The 17726-nt window shown below is 37.2% G+C and overlaps 1 protein-coding gene across 7 annotated transcripts in view; it reads right to left on the bottom strand.

Annotated features, from left to right (window-relative positions):
- Positions 1-753: 753 nt before the first annotated feature.
- Positions 754-17726, bottom strand: part of NPAS3 (neuronal PAS domain protein 3) — a 589208-nt gene continuing 572235 nt past the window's right edge. For all 7 annotated transcript variants that reach the window (XM_085582101.1, XM_021542664.4, XM_085582102.1 and 4 more), the window contains 3 exons: positions 11207-11354; positions 7934-8049; positions 754-5044 (listed from right to left, as the gene is read on the bottom strand). In XM_085582101.1, the coding sequence (XP_085438227.1) occupies positions 3735-5044; positions 7934-8049; positions 11207-11354 (1574 nt within the window). In that variant the 3' untranslated portion in view covers positions 754-3734. The remainder of the gene's footprint in view (positions 5045-7933; positions 8050-11206; positions 11355-17726) is intronic.

Below are 17726 nucleotides of genomic sequence, written 5' to 3'. Positions count from 1 at the left end.
CCCAGAATTTATGCAAGATTGTTCCCTTTTTAAGGCCAGCCACTGTGTGTGGGTTTTTGTGTAATCAACAGTGTATTTGAATTTTTCCCCCCTTTCATTTGTGGGACCAAGGCTTTTTGCCTTGTCAGTTCTGCATTGGCAAATGTTTCTGTCCTCAGTTGGTAAGGCAGAATGTCTAGCAGCACAACACCAACTACTTACAGGTCGCCACTCTGGGGAAAGAAAGTACACATTTAAAAGAATCAGCAGCCTAGGTAGGATATAATGTGACTGAAGACTCTGTAACATTGTAGAGTACAAAAATGAAAATATAAAGTGCATTTTAAATGATTAATGTACCAAAGCTGATCTCTTCCAGTGTGCATTAATCAAGGAAAAAATGCACACTTTCTATCGTAGTTAATGTTGCAGGTTCATTATTCAGCTTTGATAATGTGCATAAAAATGCTTAATATGACAATGAGTTGGGGTAGCTGAGAATTTAGAATGGTGGCAAGTTTGTTGTAGTATTTGGATTAGCATTCTTAACCTACATCTTGACAGCTTCCTTTCTTCATTTCACAAGTGTTAATAAAATCTTGCTTTTTCCTCTTTCATTTTTGGTTATTTTTTTCTTGTATTTTAGTTATTTTCTTTTTTTTCTTTTTTTTTATTTTTTTTTTTTTCATAAAATGATTAAAAAATACCTGCTCAAACAAATACTACCAGCATTCATTAGTCAGGATGGTTATATGTAAAAGAAATGATGCCAGATAGTAACAAATCCAAGAGAAGTTTATTATGAAAATGGCACCTGCGGGATGAAAAAAAATTAAGTTACATAAAGACAACCATGTATGACATGTATGAGAATCTACAAAAGTATAAAAAGAACCCTGTTGTAAATGAAGTATGTACATTTCTGATTTGCAGCATTATCAATGATCAATGAAAAAAATGTTTCAAATAAGCCAGGCACTCAAGAAGTTAGATTCGGTTAGCTTAACACAAAATAAATGTACCATAGCTGTCACTTTTTAACATTTTAATTTTTTTTATATTGTAGAGTTGGTAACACTGCTAAGATTTATACGAACAGAATCCCTTTCCCCATTATTCAGCTACTTGGCACCAGTCTCCTCATAAAAGATTTCATATATTTGTACAAGAAATAGTTAAAAACACAGACACAGTCTTCACAGGTAATGAAGTTTTTTTTTCATTTTGTAATTTTAAACACTATGGATTTAGACAGCAGCTGTGATTATCTGTTAGTTTAAATCACCAGAAATCATTTTGACACAACACAGAAACATTTATAAAAAAAACCCAGAACAACAACAGCTGTCTAGCTGTTCTTTGTAGCTGATAGGTGCAGTCCTTTGATTGTTCCATAGCTAGAGCAGAGCTTCCAAAATTAAACTTTGAATTTCCCAATCAGCTTTCTCACCTTTTTAAGACCTACATAAATCCTTTCCATGGAACCTTTAAAAGCTCATTAATTAAATTTCTAGCGTCCAATTCCTTTTTTTGCTATCACTCCTCTGTGGCTTGGACCTACTTCTCAAATTCAAAGCTACCATAGAAATTGACTCAACGCAGTGAGTGATCAAAAATTTGAAGGACAGTTGAGTTAATACATTAGCATTGCACACGTAAGCGAATATATATGACAATTCTAAGCTCAGTTTCCTTTATAAACAATGCCCGTTGACCTTTGAAAGAATTTCCTATCTCACTGGTAATTGCTCTACATATTGCTCTGCCAGCCTACCTAGGAGAAAACCAAAGAAATGCACCCTCTGCTTACAGTTCGAGCACAAGGACTCTGGGAATGTTAACAACTGAGGCTATATGGCGTCAATTTGCTTAATATATCTGAGCATTACTCTGTAGTGCGTTGTGGGGTACACTGGAAGAGTAAGTCATACCCAGAATTCCTCTGTGGGAAAAATGGCTCCATTAACCTTGAGCTAGTTAAGAGTCTTTTATCTCTGAGAGTGAAGAAGAGAGAACGAGAGAGCGAGAGAAAGAGAGACGGGAAACGTGTGGAGGAGGAGGGGAGAAAGGAAGGGGGAGAGAGAGGTTTGAGAATACACAACAGCAAAGCAACAGCAGAAATTAAAAGGTATACAGACAGTGGAAGCAGCATAAGGTGACATTACAGAGGAAGGCCACCACACAAAAACCACTAACCCCCAAGAATCACTGGTTCACTAGGACTGCAGGAATGGGACTTTACCACTCCGGACTAGAGATAAAGCACAGAGAAGACAAAGGACAAAACAACTACATTAGCTTAGTATATACTGCATATAGTAACACACATTGAAACTGCAATGGGACTGACAGCCAAGGACACTTACACATTGTACACATTACAGTTCTCACATCTGTTATTAGATGCCTTAACAAACAGCTGCCAAAGATGGAGTGGAAGAAGAATTTATATTTGACAGTCATTTGGAGTGTTTGACACTACACTGTGATTTCTGGCAACAAAGACAAAATAGGAGATTTCTTTTCTTTTACTTAATGTGCAGTTTTCAGTTGTAGTTATCTATTTCAAGCTTATTAACCCATCCTTTAGTTTTAAAACATATTGGTTTCAACACTAGAAATAAGGAAAAAGAAAACAACAAAAAACCCCCGAAATTAAAGAACAAAAAGAAATTTACAACCTTCCCTCTATAATATTAAATGGAAAAAAAAATAAAACATGTTAAATAGTTCTTCTGTTTTTTTTTTTTTACTCTGAAGTGTTATTTGATGTTGCAAAATTAGCCTCAGTTACACTGAGAAAAAAATAAAGCAAAACAATATGCACCTAAGAAACTGCTCCTCGCGTCAATTAAATTGAGTTTTTTGTTTTTAAGCTCTTTTTGAAAAAAGCTTCCTGACCCATTTAAATTTGATGTGAGGCTATGCTTGTTAGTTTGGAGGTAACAAATTTTAAGTCCTGCAGCAAATGTTAATGAGGGCTTTTGTCTTAACTAACCAAGGAGACTGCAGCACCCCACTATTAACCAGTACGGAACACATTCTTTCCAAAAAACCCAGCCCACAAGCTGCATATTGTATGAAGACATTACAGATTAATAAATGATAGCACCATGGTTTTAGAAATTAAGTTAAAGTTTCTGTAATTAACATTTAGTCCAACTTTTTAACATTCTAGTCACAGGCCAGAAATTAACTTTTTAAGAACCCAAATTATTTTATGTGCAAGTAAGAAAATCTTAACCATAAAAAGAGAATTAAACTCTGCATAAAATTCTAAAATACTATCCCCTATTTTAAAGGAATTAGGAACAAAACCCCCTTTTCATTTGACTTAGTCAAACAGGGCACATTGTTTATGCTTGTCTCTTTTAATCTTGATCATATCAAGATCATTTTGAAGTAAAACCAATGGTTGTCACTTTAAAATCTCTTTACCACAACACTGAGTATTCTATGGCAGAGGCATACACATATTAAAGGCATCTTAATAAAGATGCAAAGGAAAAAACACACATCTTAGAAGAAGACAAAATGGCAGGCAACTGGTACTTCGACTCTCTGAAGGCAAAAATAAAAAAATATCTTTACATTAAAGAATAAGTCAAGTTAAAGAGAAAGGGAATGAAATGGGGACCATCATATTGAGATAATAAGCTGACCTGCTCAAATTCAAAGTGCTAGAATTAAAGGTCTAAATTAAAACATAGTCTATGCCTCAGAGTATAACACTGAACACAGTATGTGGTCATATTTCAATCCTCTTTCCGTTCCAGAGTCTGTGTAGTGTGAATGCCATTGCTGTACACAGGAAATGGAAGAGTGGAAAAAAGTCCTTCGGCAGTCGTGAACACATTCCCTGCAGGCATTTGGGTCAGACTGGCCCCGCTCACAGCACTTCCAAATGGTCCCGACATGTTGAGTCGGTGAACGTGGTGGTAGAGCATTTCCATCGGCGTCTTAGGATCCAGCCCAAAGCTGGGGCTGTTAACATCAACGAAGTTAACAGCGTGGGTGTTGGGGAGGAGGTTGCCCTGCATGGCTAAAGTAACTTCAGCTGGAGCATACCGAATAGTGCCAGTGGTGTAGACCCTCTGAGCAGCAGTGCTGGTCGCAGCAAGGGTTCCTGTTACCCTGTGAACCAAAGGAAGCACCACGTTGCCTGCTTGTAACCTCTGAAGGGCTTCCAGATCCCCAGTGTACAACAAAGAGTTGGACGCTGTGGGACCTCCTGGATGTTTGTCCCTTGGAGATGCTGAAAGTGGGGGTGACAAAGGGTCAGAGGACACTGGAGCCAAGGCCGAGTTGGATGAGGTGCTGAACTGAGTTTTACGGCTGGCAGTATTTTCAGTCCCTGGAGGGGTGAGAACAGAGTCTGGAATGGAGACATGTAAACTACTGCTGGCTTGGGGGGAAGGGAAGTGCTCGGAGCTGGGGGGCTTGGTCATACTGTAGGGCGATTCATTCCTTGAGATTTCCCTGTTGGGTGGGTAATTCCAAATACTGCTATCATTATCAAAATTGATAGGTTCTGAGATTTCTGTTTTAATTTTGAGCACTGAGGCACTGTTTGGTGACGAGAGCAGCTGGGGCTGGTCCACCAAAGCTGAGTCAAGTCCATTTGGACTTGAGGTGCTTGACAGCCTTCTCCGGGTCATGCTGCCTCCCTTTTGCTTTTTTCTCCTCTTCTTCCTCTTCTGATGTTTGCTGGAAGACTGGGCATTTACTTCACCTGCACTGTCTGAGTCCTTGGCACTGTCAGAAGTCAGTGATTCACAGTTCTGCAACCGCAAGTCTGACTCACTCTCAACATAGCGCTCCACCTTGATCTGCATAGAGCCAAGAGTGCCAAAACTGTCCTCAGGGGCCTTCTGATTCTCGAAGTCTGAGTTTTCAAAGCTGTCATCACTGTCCCTGCTGTCCTGGTTGCTGGAGCTGTTCCCATCCTCATTACAGTTCATTTCATTATCTGACTGATTTCCTGACTTTTTCCTGTCGGATTCGGGGTCTTCACTGTTTTCTGACTGGTTTCCTTTCTCATCTGACTTTGAGTTCTCATTGTCCTCTGGAGCAAAATGAAAGTGAAACAAAGAATTAGCAATAGGAACATAATATTATAATCTGAGTCCAGATTTCTACCTACCAATGAGATTGGATTTGCTTTAACCTTTTTTTTTTTTTTTTTCAAGATACTCTTTTCTGTAGAGCTGCATGTTTTTTTGTTTTCCTCTATTGTGTTGGGAGAGTTTTGATCACTATGAATGTCTCTGACTCAGGACTGTTAATGCACTTGAAGCCTATGCTATATGGCTGCACCTCGATTGAGGGGGCCTTCTCATCTGCTCACTGGACAAGAATCACGATGACAGCTGTGAGCACAGTGGCATTGTAGCTGTGCCATCCAAAGAGGAGTCAGTGAACAATTCCATTATCACTGTTATGTTCTGGTGATCGTTCTTTCACATCCATGCTCTCCTACAGTGGGCAGGCATCCACCTATAGCACTATTTACTAATGAAGATTTTACTACTCTCATCTCATTTTCCTCTGACCATTGCCACTTTTGAAGTGGCATAAAGTCTCTGGCTGCAGCAGAATTACTGCTGATTTCCTCCTGTGTGAGAGGAGAAGCAACTCGTGTATAAATCCGAATGAATGAATAAACTAGTTAAGATGAATGAATAAACCATTCAAAAAAGTTTATTGTTAAAACAATTTTGCTTTGTTGCTAGATTTTCATCTTACATTCTCCTGAAGGAAAACAAATATGAAAAAATAGAGAAAAAATAATTAGCCAATGAATTAAATTCTTGATTGATCCAAATAATCTAAAGACCATTGAAAATAGCACAGCTACAGCACTGGAAGTTGTCACTCTTCTTGCCTGAATTCATTTAATTATAATTCTAATATGGGTGAGATAAATACTCTAGCCCACTGGACTCAGAGAGCCAAAGCAGCTTTGAGACTGAATATGCTCCATTATCACACTATGTTTGAAAAGGTCAAAAAAGGTTTCAGAAAACTCCATCCTTTACAGACCAGCCAGAAAACTTTTGTTGCCTAATAAAAGATGTTTTTTTACTCATCAGAGCCAAGTACTACCCTTTTCAATATCCTTGCTTTAGGTGGAGAGGGGAAGCATTGTTCTGCCTCTAAAGATATTGGTTACTTCTGGAGCCATGTCAATACCAAACTATTTCCCAGAAGTGCTGAAGGTGGGTTTGACAGGAAAGCTGCCTGAGCATTCAGGACACTGCACTTTGCAAGTCACTTAGTGGGACTTTTGCTTGTCTGCAGCATCAGAGTGTCCCTTCCTTTTGAAAAATAAAACACATAGGCAAAAAGAAGCGGCTGTAAACCCCTAAGTCCCATCCAGCTTTTTGTTCCACCTAGGATTAAATTTGGCCTACAATTTTTTCTTCATTTTTTTGAAGATGCTTTCTCTTAAGGCCATGGTTTCTAGCTGGAGAAGAGTGGTTTTAGAGTGAGGTGGTCTAAAGCTACACAATATTTCCCTGGCATGATATCCTAGCTTGAACTGAACTTGCTGGTTTCATCTAAAATACTGTTCCAAATTCAGATCATTCAGCATTTCTATTTAATTCCTTTATAGTAAACAAGCCCCTGTGTCTTCTGTCTTCCAAGAACCCTGGACATGTCCTTCAGAGAAGTAAATATCTGTGCACCTTTGGAATGCTGTCTTGCTCTGCATCAGCTTTAGAAGTCATGAACGTACAATTATTTCTCATGTGCTCACCTGGAGAAACTTCCAGTGCATGTGGAAAATACAAACTGTTCTCCACATATGTGTTATTTGGCTATTTAGGAACAAGACAGCATAAAGGAAGCACTGGGAATGGATGAAGAAATTCCCAATGACAGTGGTCAGTAAGCCTGCATATTGACTTAAACCTAGCTGTCAAAGGAGAATGAATAAAAGCAAAAGATGAAAGAGAACAGCTATATAGTTTATAATAATATAATAATATAATATAATATAATATAATATAATATAATATAATATAATATAATATAATATGCCTGATCCTCTTCTTGCTTTTTCTTGATTTATATAATAGTGACCCATTTTCTTTAGAGTATTTTTAGTAGTTATCATAGACATTAGAGAAAAATAATCTATCTGTCCATCCATCCATCCATCCATCCATCCATCCATCCATCCATCCATCCATCCTTCCTTCCTACACGGAACAGCTGAGTAATACCTTTACTTCTTGGGCTATAGGAAAACACACTTCGTTCAAGGCCAGATGATTTGCACCTATGCCTAGGTAACCACTGTTAAAACTAACAGGGAATGTGTGAACCATCTGTGCACTGGACCATCTGTAGGACTAATTTACACATAGAACTTGAGAAGTACATTCAGCTTTTAAAAAACAGATAAAGTCCCAGACTTAAAGAGCTTAGAAACAAGTTCTTGAACCCACACATTTTAATTAAATATAACTTTTAACCCAAGAAAACTCTCAAATTTTTCAATCTTTACTGCCCCCTAGTGAGACTCTTGAAGAATGTATTCATAGAGGGAAAGAAGTCATAAAGATTGACAGTGGAGACCTCTCTGCCTACTCTGGAAATAGAAGAGCTTGAATTTTATCCAGCAGTTGCAATCCCAAGTCCCCTGCATAAGGCACAATACCTTAAGCACAGCTGGGAAATTAAATATTTAGTTTGGTGCTATGTAGGCAAGAATCATGAAGAAGTTAAGAGAAATTCTGAGGAAATGGAAATGCTAAGGTCATGAAAAGATTTTGTTAGTGTTTTTCAGTTTAATTATATATATATATATATATATATATATATATATATATATATATATTTGTTTTGATGGAACAATACTTGAGAACTAAAAGCAACTGGAAAGCTGACCATGTGGCTTTCATGATATGAACCACTTGTGTATGTAAAGGCACACCATGTGTGTTACCTGAGTTGTCCTTTGAGTCTGATTCAGAGTCAGAGGTCTCTGAGGATTCTGAGGTTTTCTCTGGCAGATGAGGAAGTTGTGCAATATCCATTGGAGTGTCCTTATACTCTGGGTTACTGAAGAGGATACAGCAAATATAAACACAATTGGATGATTTTGAATTTCATGATGTTTTCCTCTTTTCATATCAAAGTTCAGAAACAAAGAACATGAAGAATAGCAGAGTAAAGACAGAAACACATATTTTTGGCTTCAGAGCTTCACAGCAGGAATTTTGTGAAGGTTTATTTTAATACTGCAGTCAAATACTTTTATTGACCAGGTACTAAACCTTGTTTGATTCTAGTGAAGTTTTAGAGCTATCAAAGCATCCTTGCTGAAGTGGGACATCATGGCTTGTGTGATATCTAGCAGTAAAGCTACATTGTAAGCATCCAACAACACAATATCTTGATTTCGATCCCATTACTGTGCCTGGGAAGACAGAGAGAGTATTTTAACTCTTCTAATCTGTTTCTCTCCCACTGGCAATGTCTATTAGATTTATCTCTGTAGAAATGTTCTCTATCAACCTTGCCAGAGTCCTTTCAATACCTATTTTTCTCAACATTCTTGTTTTCCCCATTTTAATCCAGTATATAATACATGAAGTTATTAAGGTGCTCAGCTACAGCTAAAGAAGTGACCACTGCTCCAAAGAATCTGGCCAAAAATTAGATAAAATAAGTTAAGTATTTTTAAACACTGCACACATACATCCACATCAGCAAGAAACCAAAACAACCTCTCTAACTATGTGACAGATGCACATGTGCATGTTAAGATGCATATGTTAGGGATAAAGAACTGTCAACACACCCATTATAATCATATCTTCATCTGCTCATGTGGTGCTCACCTGTGACTTGTTAGCAAGGAACATGACTGCAATCTAAAAAAGCTACACTGCCAGAGAAATGGAAAAAAACTCCTATGCTTTTGCTTGGCTTGTACCTTTTAAAATGTGTTCCTTTCTTAAATGCAGGGAAACAGACATAGCTAAAAATAAGTAGTCGAGAATATTAAAAATAACAAAATCTTTAATAATTTTTTAATAGGTGAGCATTTCCATGCAGTTCAAATTTAAGTCTGATAAAACGGAAAATCCACAGTCCAGTCCTGCACAGAACAATACGAGGCAGTGCTGGGGCTGCCTGACTCACGATCACAATGACAGTATGCTCATACTCAGCCTCTCAGAGTGTTCTGTGAAAACTCAGAGTTCACACAGTTCACATTGAGATGCCATGTTACAATTATCATCTTTATGGCTTTGTCCTGACAAAGTGACTTTATTCTGTTGCATCCCAGGGCAGTCCCCAAATTTGCCCCCTCCAAGCAAAAGCTGTTTGAGGGCTTTCACACTGTGAATAACAAGTTGCTAGAACAAGAACAGCATTAATCCTCCCTGTCACTATAATTAGTCTATCCTTTTACAGACAGCTGAATCATACTTTCTAATGCATGGAAATGTATACAGACCAGTACTCCTGCTAAGAGTAGACCTAATTATGCCTTAATCTGTTATTAAAATATTATTTGGACATTTGGATCTTTCGTGAATTCCAGTACAAGGAGAAATCGAAATTAAAAATACTAATTCAGTGAAGATGTTAGTATTTCTCTAACAGACTGGTAAACACTAGAAAAAATAAGTTTCTCTCTGGGAAGAGACCTGTGGAAGACCAGTTTTTTTTTTTTTTTGTTTTGTTTTGTTTTGTTTTGTTTTGTTTGTTGTTGTTGTTGTTGGGTTTTTTTTTTGTGGTTTTTTTTTTTTTGGTTAGGTATATTCTGCTTGTAGAGAAAATTATTTTGTCAGATGTTTGTGGACTAGATTCACCTATTGTCTGGAAAGCAGCAAAGGGGACAGAGGCAGCTGTTCATAATTCTTATGGATGACTTTTAGAGCTAGAACTGGACATATGAGAACATTTCTGGGCATTTTGCAGCCCTGTTAAGGACTGGGGCAGTGAATCTCTAATTCCAGTTCAGAATTGTCAGCCTTAATCGGACCTCTTGAAATGCTGTGCTCTGCCTCACACTTGCAAAAAACAGATAAAAAAGTAGCAGGATAAGGATATATTCAGAAAAGCCTGTGCTCAAGCATATCAGTGCAAGTCCCAGTGAAAACTCCACTGCTGTGCAAGGCTTCCACAGTACCCCTTCAATGCTCTCCTGCCAGGGATTGCTTCCTTCCCTTCCAAAAAAGGGGAATCAAAAGCATTTCAACATGCAAGTTTAGGCAGGCACTGTCTCTTCAGGGCTTGCTGGACTGGGCATAATAAGTCCCAATCTAACCCCTAGACATCACTTTGAACTCTCATGGCATCAAAGGGAATGTAACAAACCATGACAAGCAACTTAAAAGGAGAACAGGCCAGAAAATGACAATTGCATTTCATGACAATCTCAAGGTTTCAAATTTTATTTGTTTGTTTGTTCTGCTTTGGAATGAAACAGAAAATCTCCCAGTCTTATTGAACATTTTCACAGAACAGAATGTGTTGAAAGGTATTTTCAGATGAGAGAGGTCAGGTTTATAATTCACTGTTTCTCAATGACTGTTGGTTTTCCCTTGAGCTCTGAAACCAGTCCTTTAAAAATACTTTGGTAAAAGAAAATTTCTCAGGGAACAGGCTTTCGTTCAAGACATTACTACTATTTCTATTTAAAATAGTTGTAATAGCTTAAAATAGTTGTTTATAGTACTTTTATTTTTAAATCCTCTGTTACATTTTTCAGTGTGAATATTATCTGGTGCTTATAGGAACAACATAGTAGTTTGAGCCTTTTTTGTCCTGAGAAAGTTACTCTCTCTGGAGTCAACTGGTGAATGCCTTTCATAGATAACTTTTTTTGCCATACCAGCAGATTGCCTCCCTGCATTTTTAATATCCAAATAAAACAGTGCCAAACACTTCACACCAGATTTTATAACACAGCTACTGAAAGTTGGTGTGGATAATTTTTGAGCTCACATTGAGTAGATTTCAGGGCATGCAATAAAACAGTGGAGGGTTTATTTCAAGACCAAGGCAGCATAATAATTCTCATGTGCAGAGACATGACAGATGCCTCAATAACTATAACAAAATGGCACGGTTTTTGATAAGGACTATATGAAAAGTTCTTAACTTTCTCTAGTAGGCTTTTGTTTTTTCTCTAGACCTCTCACTGACAGAGACAAGCAACAGAGACAGCAGTTGGAGCGAGAGAAGTGACTGGGAGACCTACCTAAGGAGGTAATTGACCCAAATGATATTCTTCTCACTTGCGTTCTTGGCGTTGACAGCTATGGTTGCACTAGATTGTATCCAGATATAACCTCCATTCTTCTGCATCCAGCGGTAATACTTTGTTACACACTGACCCTTATTCAGCACTGACAGGAAAATACAAACAGAACACAAGCAAGATAGAGTACATGTTAGAATTGCAGTAAAATGACCTTCATTGTACAACGTGACACAAGTATAAGCAGAAGATACTTGCTTCCTGTGGATTTAATGGCAGTGAGATGACAAACAGGATCTGAAGTTCAGTGAAACTAGCTACACATTTTAAAAGTTTTAAAGTATAATTTTAATCTGCTTTTGGAAACTCTAGTGGAAGAAGAAAAGTAAAAAAAAAAAAGCCTACAAATCTCTATGGTTCTCGGAATACTTATTGCTGTGTGGACATTTCCTATGCACTCAATGTCAAACTGTAAAAAAAGAAAAGGAAAAAAGAGGCAAATTTATATGTGATTTATTCATAGCTCCTAGGTAGACCTCTTTGAGATTCTGGATATTTGAAAGGTTTGGGAAGATACTCTACCCCTGCTGCTTTGATCATTTCTCCTCATTGCAGGCGATATCAACCACTGAACTTATACATCTGTTTCTTTGATCTTGTCAAACAGAATTTACAGTTCTCAGATGAACCAAATCTCCACTGGTCAGTGGGGGAAAAGTCTTTGGAGAATTTACTTTCTACCAGAGCAAAGTAAATCCACCAACAGGCTGAGAAAGAGGCCTAAGGGAGGCACAGAGTGGCTTGGTTAGAGCCAAAGAGTGACAGCTCTCTCTGATGCTTGAAATATGCTAGGAAACAGAAAGAAGTAAAAGCAATCAGTAATGTGAAACGGCGCTGTTAGATGCTCACAGCAAGACGGCTTAAAATACAGAAGTTTAAAGTAATACTTCAGCCAACATATTGCCAAGTTGAAACGGATTTGTTTTGTATCTGATTCTTCCGTGTCAGGAGAAGGGAATGAAAGGTAAATCTTTCAGTGGAGGGTAGCAGAACCGCTTTCTAAAACCCGTAAACCAGACAAAACCGAGGCGCGGCTGGGCTGGATCCCTTCCCTCCGCGCATTCCTGCCGGCTCCCACAAAGGCTCGTGCACTAGAGGGCAGTGTGCCTTCACATTCACCGCCCGCTTTTGTCATGTCCTTGTCTCCGGCTGCTGAAATGAAAAACCTCTAACTGCTGTAATAAATTTGGCTAAATTAGCTGCTAAATGGTTATCTCAAGTAATATGTATTTGCATTAATCATCTTGCTCTAAACCAGAACAAGCCAGAGTCCTAAAGATGTAGTAAATTCATATTGTCCATTTAATTACGGCTAATAAGTGCTTCATATACAATAGTTTCATGAGGTACATTTTCTTTTTTCCCCATTTTTCCTTTTCATTTTCTTTTTTTCATCCTTTTTTTTTTTTTTTTTTTTTTTTTTTTGAGAGAAAAGAAAAAAATCACTTTGGAAAAGGATAAGTATTTAAGGCAGTAAAAGTTCCTACCTTCCTACCATAAATTTGACAAATGACACTTTGGAGCTTTCAAGTTAACCAAGTGTCTATACCCCCAGTTATACATGTGAATGTATCTATATCTAAATCTGTGTACAGTAGATATTTACAGAAAAAGATGTTTTACAAAGGCAGCCATACAAACAGTGTTGTTTCCTTACCTTGGGGGTATCCCCCAATCCCCACTGCAATTTTTCAACTACTAGAGAAAAACATGCATGTAAAATAGTGCCATGTAAAGTGAATGTGAAGTGCAAGTTATGTTCAGCTCTAATATAAACAAATATTTGTATCTGTGTCTTACTGTTTTTCAGCAGCCTCTAGTGAACTAAGTTTGTTTCTAGCAGACATCAATATTTCCCTAAATTTTTACTTTTGTATTTCAAGCTCTAAATATTCTACTATGATAATTCATTGTCTTCAAAACCTCATTATACAGCAGAATAAAGATAAAACTTGAACTGACTACACAGCATTTCTGTCAAACCAATGTTGTAAGCCACTTTAGAAAACAATCTCACATAAATTAGCCCAACTTTATCAGTTATGAAGAATGAGGGAAGAAAAACATTGCTGTAAGTTTTGATTATGGTAAGCATTTCCAGTTCAGTAAAACAGGACATTCAAAATACTCTGCTTACAGCTGAGTGTAAAACTGATGTGCACACAAGTATGGAGTGAATACCCACAGTTGCATGCAGAAACTAGTAAAATCCATCTGCACTAGTACCTAGTAAATACACTATTGTCTTCCTTGGAACAGTTTTTATCTAAGGAATTTACCATGCTACACAAATGCCAAAGGACAACTGTCCACATACACATTTGAAAATCAAAGTACCAGGTGAGTAACTAGCCAGTGGCTGAAGGGCACACTGCAGTTATTCATAGAAATAGTTATAAGGTCCTAGATTCTCCAGCTCTTTTGGTCATCCTAGACAATTCCTTCATCCTTCAGTAACTTATATATTGGTTGTTACATCACTGAAAAAGTCTGTCATGGACTGAACAGAGCATTCATTTCAGAACTATGGAAAAGAGGAAATGATGCCTGCTTTCTTAAGAATGAGAATTCCATGCATCAGGGCTATATACAACCCATCTACTCTCAGAGTTCAGGCTCCCAAGTACAAAGAATACATCCAAAGAATGTCTGAAATACTGTATTAAAAATGAACTTTCCTTGAAGTTCATCTGCCTGCAAGTTCCCACTCTATTTTTGGCCAGCTTAGATATATTACCAGATACATAGAATTTTCCTTGCTGCATCTGTCTAAAGCACATTTCATATAAGAGATTTGTGGCCCATGCTCTAAAGGAAGTCCCATGATTCAATATAAAAATTCTCTCAATAAAGAGATTCTTCAGCAGGCAAGCTGTACTGTGCTGCTAAATCTGGTTTTTACCTCCTGTGAGAGTGCACTAGGCACCCCCAACTCAGTTCTCAAAGTTCCCAGTATACCTTGGAAAGAGATTTCTAAATGTGATGAAAGAAAATGATAACGAAAAAAAATTGAATTGTTTTCTAATTTACAGTATTGTTTAACTGCTGGCATTGCCAACCTGCAACTTAGAAATTATTATAAGAATTTTGAGGCAAAAATAGCAATTAGAAAGGAGACAGGAAGGAGGGAAATTTATCTAGTTTATTGGTAACTAGTTTTACTGAGTAGAGCCCAGTTTCATTTTAAAGATCTTCAGTCTGCAGGAATGGAGAGTCCATTAATAAAGTTCCTGATTTTCAGAAGAAATGAAAGCAAATAATCACTCCACTCTAAGCTCTGATTGTGAAGATATGTTTTCTAACTAGCAACAGAACATGCATTTCAGTTTAGCATAAACTGAATGTAAATGTAATACCATGTAGATTACATCCTGACTTTTCAGGATGTTCTGTTTTCAGGCAAATCCCTCACTCACTGAGTGGTGCAAATAATTTTATATTTCTATTTGTGTTATACATGGAGAACCCAGTATGACAGATAAGGTGAGACTAGTGACCAGATTGGTGGGATGGTGCATGTGACAGGATTAAGCAGGATTGGGTTACATAATTTTATATATATATATATATATATATATATATATATATATATATACACACACACACATAAAGACAGACATATACACAAACCCTTTAATCAAAGGGACTGAGGGTTAATGTTTTAAAATTGGTGACCTTTATGTCAGCTGTACAGATATATTCCCTAAAATGGTGGATGGTAAACCTGATTAAAATTTGCTGAAATGTTACCTAGTTCCTCAATTTGAATTCAGTGGTTGGCATGCAAGAAGTGCACAGTATGTCATGCTAAGAAATAAAAAACCCCTCACTTATTTCTCAAAGTATGAATATATTGCTGTGTACACAGTTCCCAACAGAGGGATTTCAGTTTTCCTTGGTAGCTTTGTGCACAGCAATATTCTTGTAGCGGTGGAATGAAGGAGGGGGAAAAAGAAGAAACAGTCAGTGTTCTTTGCAGGAACCTATTTCTGTTAGAAAATTAAAATAAATCAGTACAAGTTTGTCTTCAGAAATATGGTTACAAATAGAAAAAGAACATAGTTTCTTCCTGTAAGGCTGTTCTGAGAAATCAAAGCCAAAGCTTCTAAATAGTGAGTTGTGTTTTAAAAGAAGGAAGTAGCTTAATTCAGTTTGAAGAGGAGATGAAGAAATTGTGTATCAAAAGCAGTCTTTTAGCAAAGTCTCTTACAAAAGGACATTTTACTCATGTGCATATGCATTTAAAAGCTACACTATATTGCGTATTCAGGTAAGTATTGAGTAAATAGGAAATGATGAGATCATCTTACATATTCACACAGCTTCACAAAGAGGCTCTTTATAATTGGTGAAAATATTGAGGTTACATCTGCTCTGCTATTCACCCTTCTCCTTGAAATACCTTTATCAATGACTGGATGGTAGTTCTCTCATGGTAAACTTATAAGAATATTTTTAATTTACTGCACAAGGATGAAATTGCTGTACTTAATACTATAGTTGGATACTTAGCTGCAGCCACAAGTACTCTTTCTACATTCACAAAACTGGCAGACGAAACATGAAAAGGAATACTGACTCTTTAATCTCCACTTCTCCACCTAAGGCCCAAGGCAAGCTGACAGGGTAACTTCGTTCTGGAAACAGAGGGGTTTTTATTTTTTTAAATTCTGGATTACTTTTTCTTCTGCTTTTGAAAACTGTAGGCTATAGGGGAATGAACCTGGCATAGACTTAAAACAAGAACAAGTTTCTTTATCTGAAAAGTTACAGTCCTTGATGCTTACAGGAAGGTCATTTTCAAAACCCACAGGAAAAATAGCATCACAGCCAGAAAGAGTGCCTTATTTGCCTGTAACAGAGACAGTTGTCCATTTATAATGGCTTTGAGGATCAAGTGAGTCTTTGATGTTGTAAGGACTTTCCTATAGATTTTGCAATTAGTGAGCTAGATGTTTAAAATAGTGGGTATCCATAAATTGGATTTTAGCAATGAAAAATATTCAGCGATGTTAAATAATGCTTGCTACAGAATTAGGAGCTAGATGGTAGGAGACTTGTAGACATTTGGTGAGGAATAATATGTCAGCTACGTAATTCTCCACAAACAGCTCTATTTTGGATCTACTACATGGGGTAGAGTGAGGAGGAGGAGGGGACTTAAGACTGGACAGTGTGCAAATGCATTGTCTACCTAGTGGGCCAAAAGCAAAGCCTTCAGAGCAGATTGCCTGGTACAGAATGCTGCCTTCCCATCACAAGAGTCCCTGTGGGCAATGCTCTACTTCTCTTTATTGCACACAGTTCCTTGCCAGCCCTGACTTACTGTATCTCAACAGAGTTCTTCTTAAGAAAATTCCAAAGATGAGAACTGTTTTAAGATAAGGCTGGTTCGGTGAGGCTTGAGAAAGCTGCATTTTATTCACAGCATATGACAGTAGAAAGCCCTGAGTGCTGGATAGAGAACATCTTTTTTAGCACAGGGTAGAAATACCACTGACTGAGATCTGGCTGCTACTGTGATATGAATATCAGAGAGTAATAGCTGCAGGTTTATAAACATAAATTCATATTTTCATACCATAAGCAGGAAGCAGCAGATCAGGTTCATGAAAGAAAACTGCACCTCACTAATATTCAAACTCCCACCTAACTTCTTCATTCACCAGGGTATTCTTTTAAGCATCTACAGTCACTCTAAAAAGGCTAAGTATGGCAATTGATTCATTGCTTACTTTGCAATCTTAAAAGACTGTTTAATCTTCCAGTATAGGGATGTTACCACATAAATACATGATAAATTGGGCAAAAGTAAGTATCAACAACCTTGCAGAAAGAAATAAAGAGCCTTAATCAAGAATTTGGAAAAATTTGAAACCTTAAGAATGTTTGAAAACTAAGCAATACTCTTCCCGTCTTTTTGCAGAAAAGCAAATGTTAAAAACGGTCAAACTGTAAAAAAATGTGAATTCATATTAGAATCAAAGTTTGTAACTTGCCAAATACAGTGAGGAAGGCCTTGCATACTGCATGTGAAAATTATCTCAGATTACAATCAGGAAGATGTTTTGTTAAAAATCTATGTTATCAGTTTACATGACATCAGTTCACAACAGCAATGCAAATTTATTAAAACCAAGCAAAGACACAAAAAATAGTGTTTCTCAGCACTATGGAAATCATCATCTTCTACTTGAACAATAGAGGCACTTTTCTTCCCCTCTTCTTATTGTGATTATTATAACATACCATTTTCCCACAGCCCAGTGTTTGAAATGGCAACTTTATAATTATGCATAACCATGAATATTAACAAGACGATATAATTCTAGGTAAAATGTTTATTTCAAAATGTTATGTAGGTATTGATCAAATGGAATGCAATGTATTGCTAGAGGCACTATTCAATGGAAGATTATGGCATGCATATTAGAAAACTGTTCTGTGGTTTCTATAGATA

The sequence above is a fragment of the Lonchura striata genome, chromosome 5 (genome assembly GCF_050655825.1).
Source record: "Lonchura striata isolate lonStrDom1 chromosome 5, ASM5065582v1, whole genome shotgun sequence".
Taxonomy (NCBI): Eukaryota; Metazoa; Chordata; class Aves; order Passeriformes; family Estrildidae; genus Lonchura; species Lonchura striata.
The sequence above is the reverse complement of the archived record's forward strand: the minus strand, read 5'-3'. Positions and strand labels throughout refer to the sequence as shown.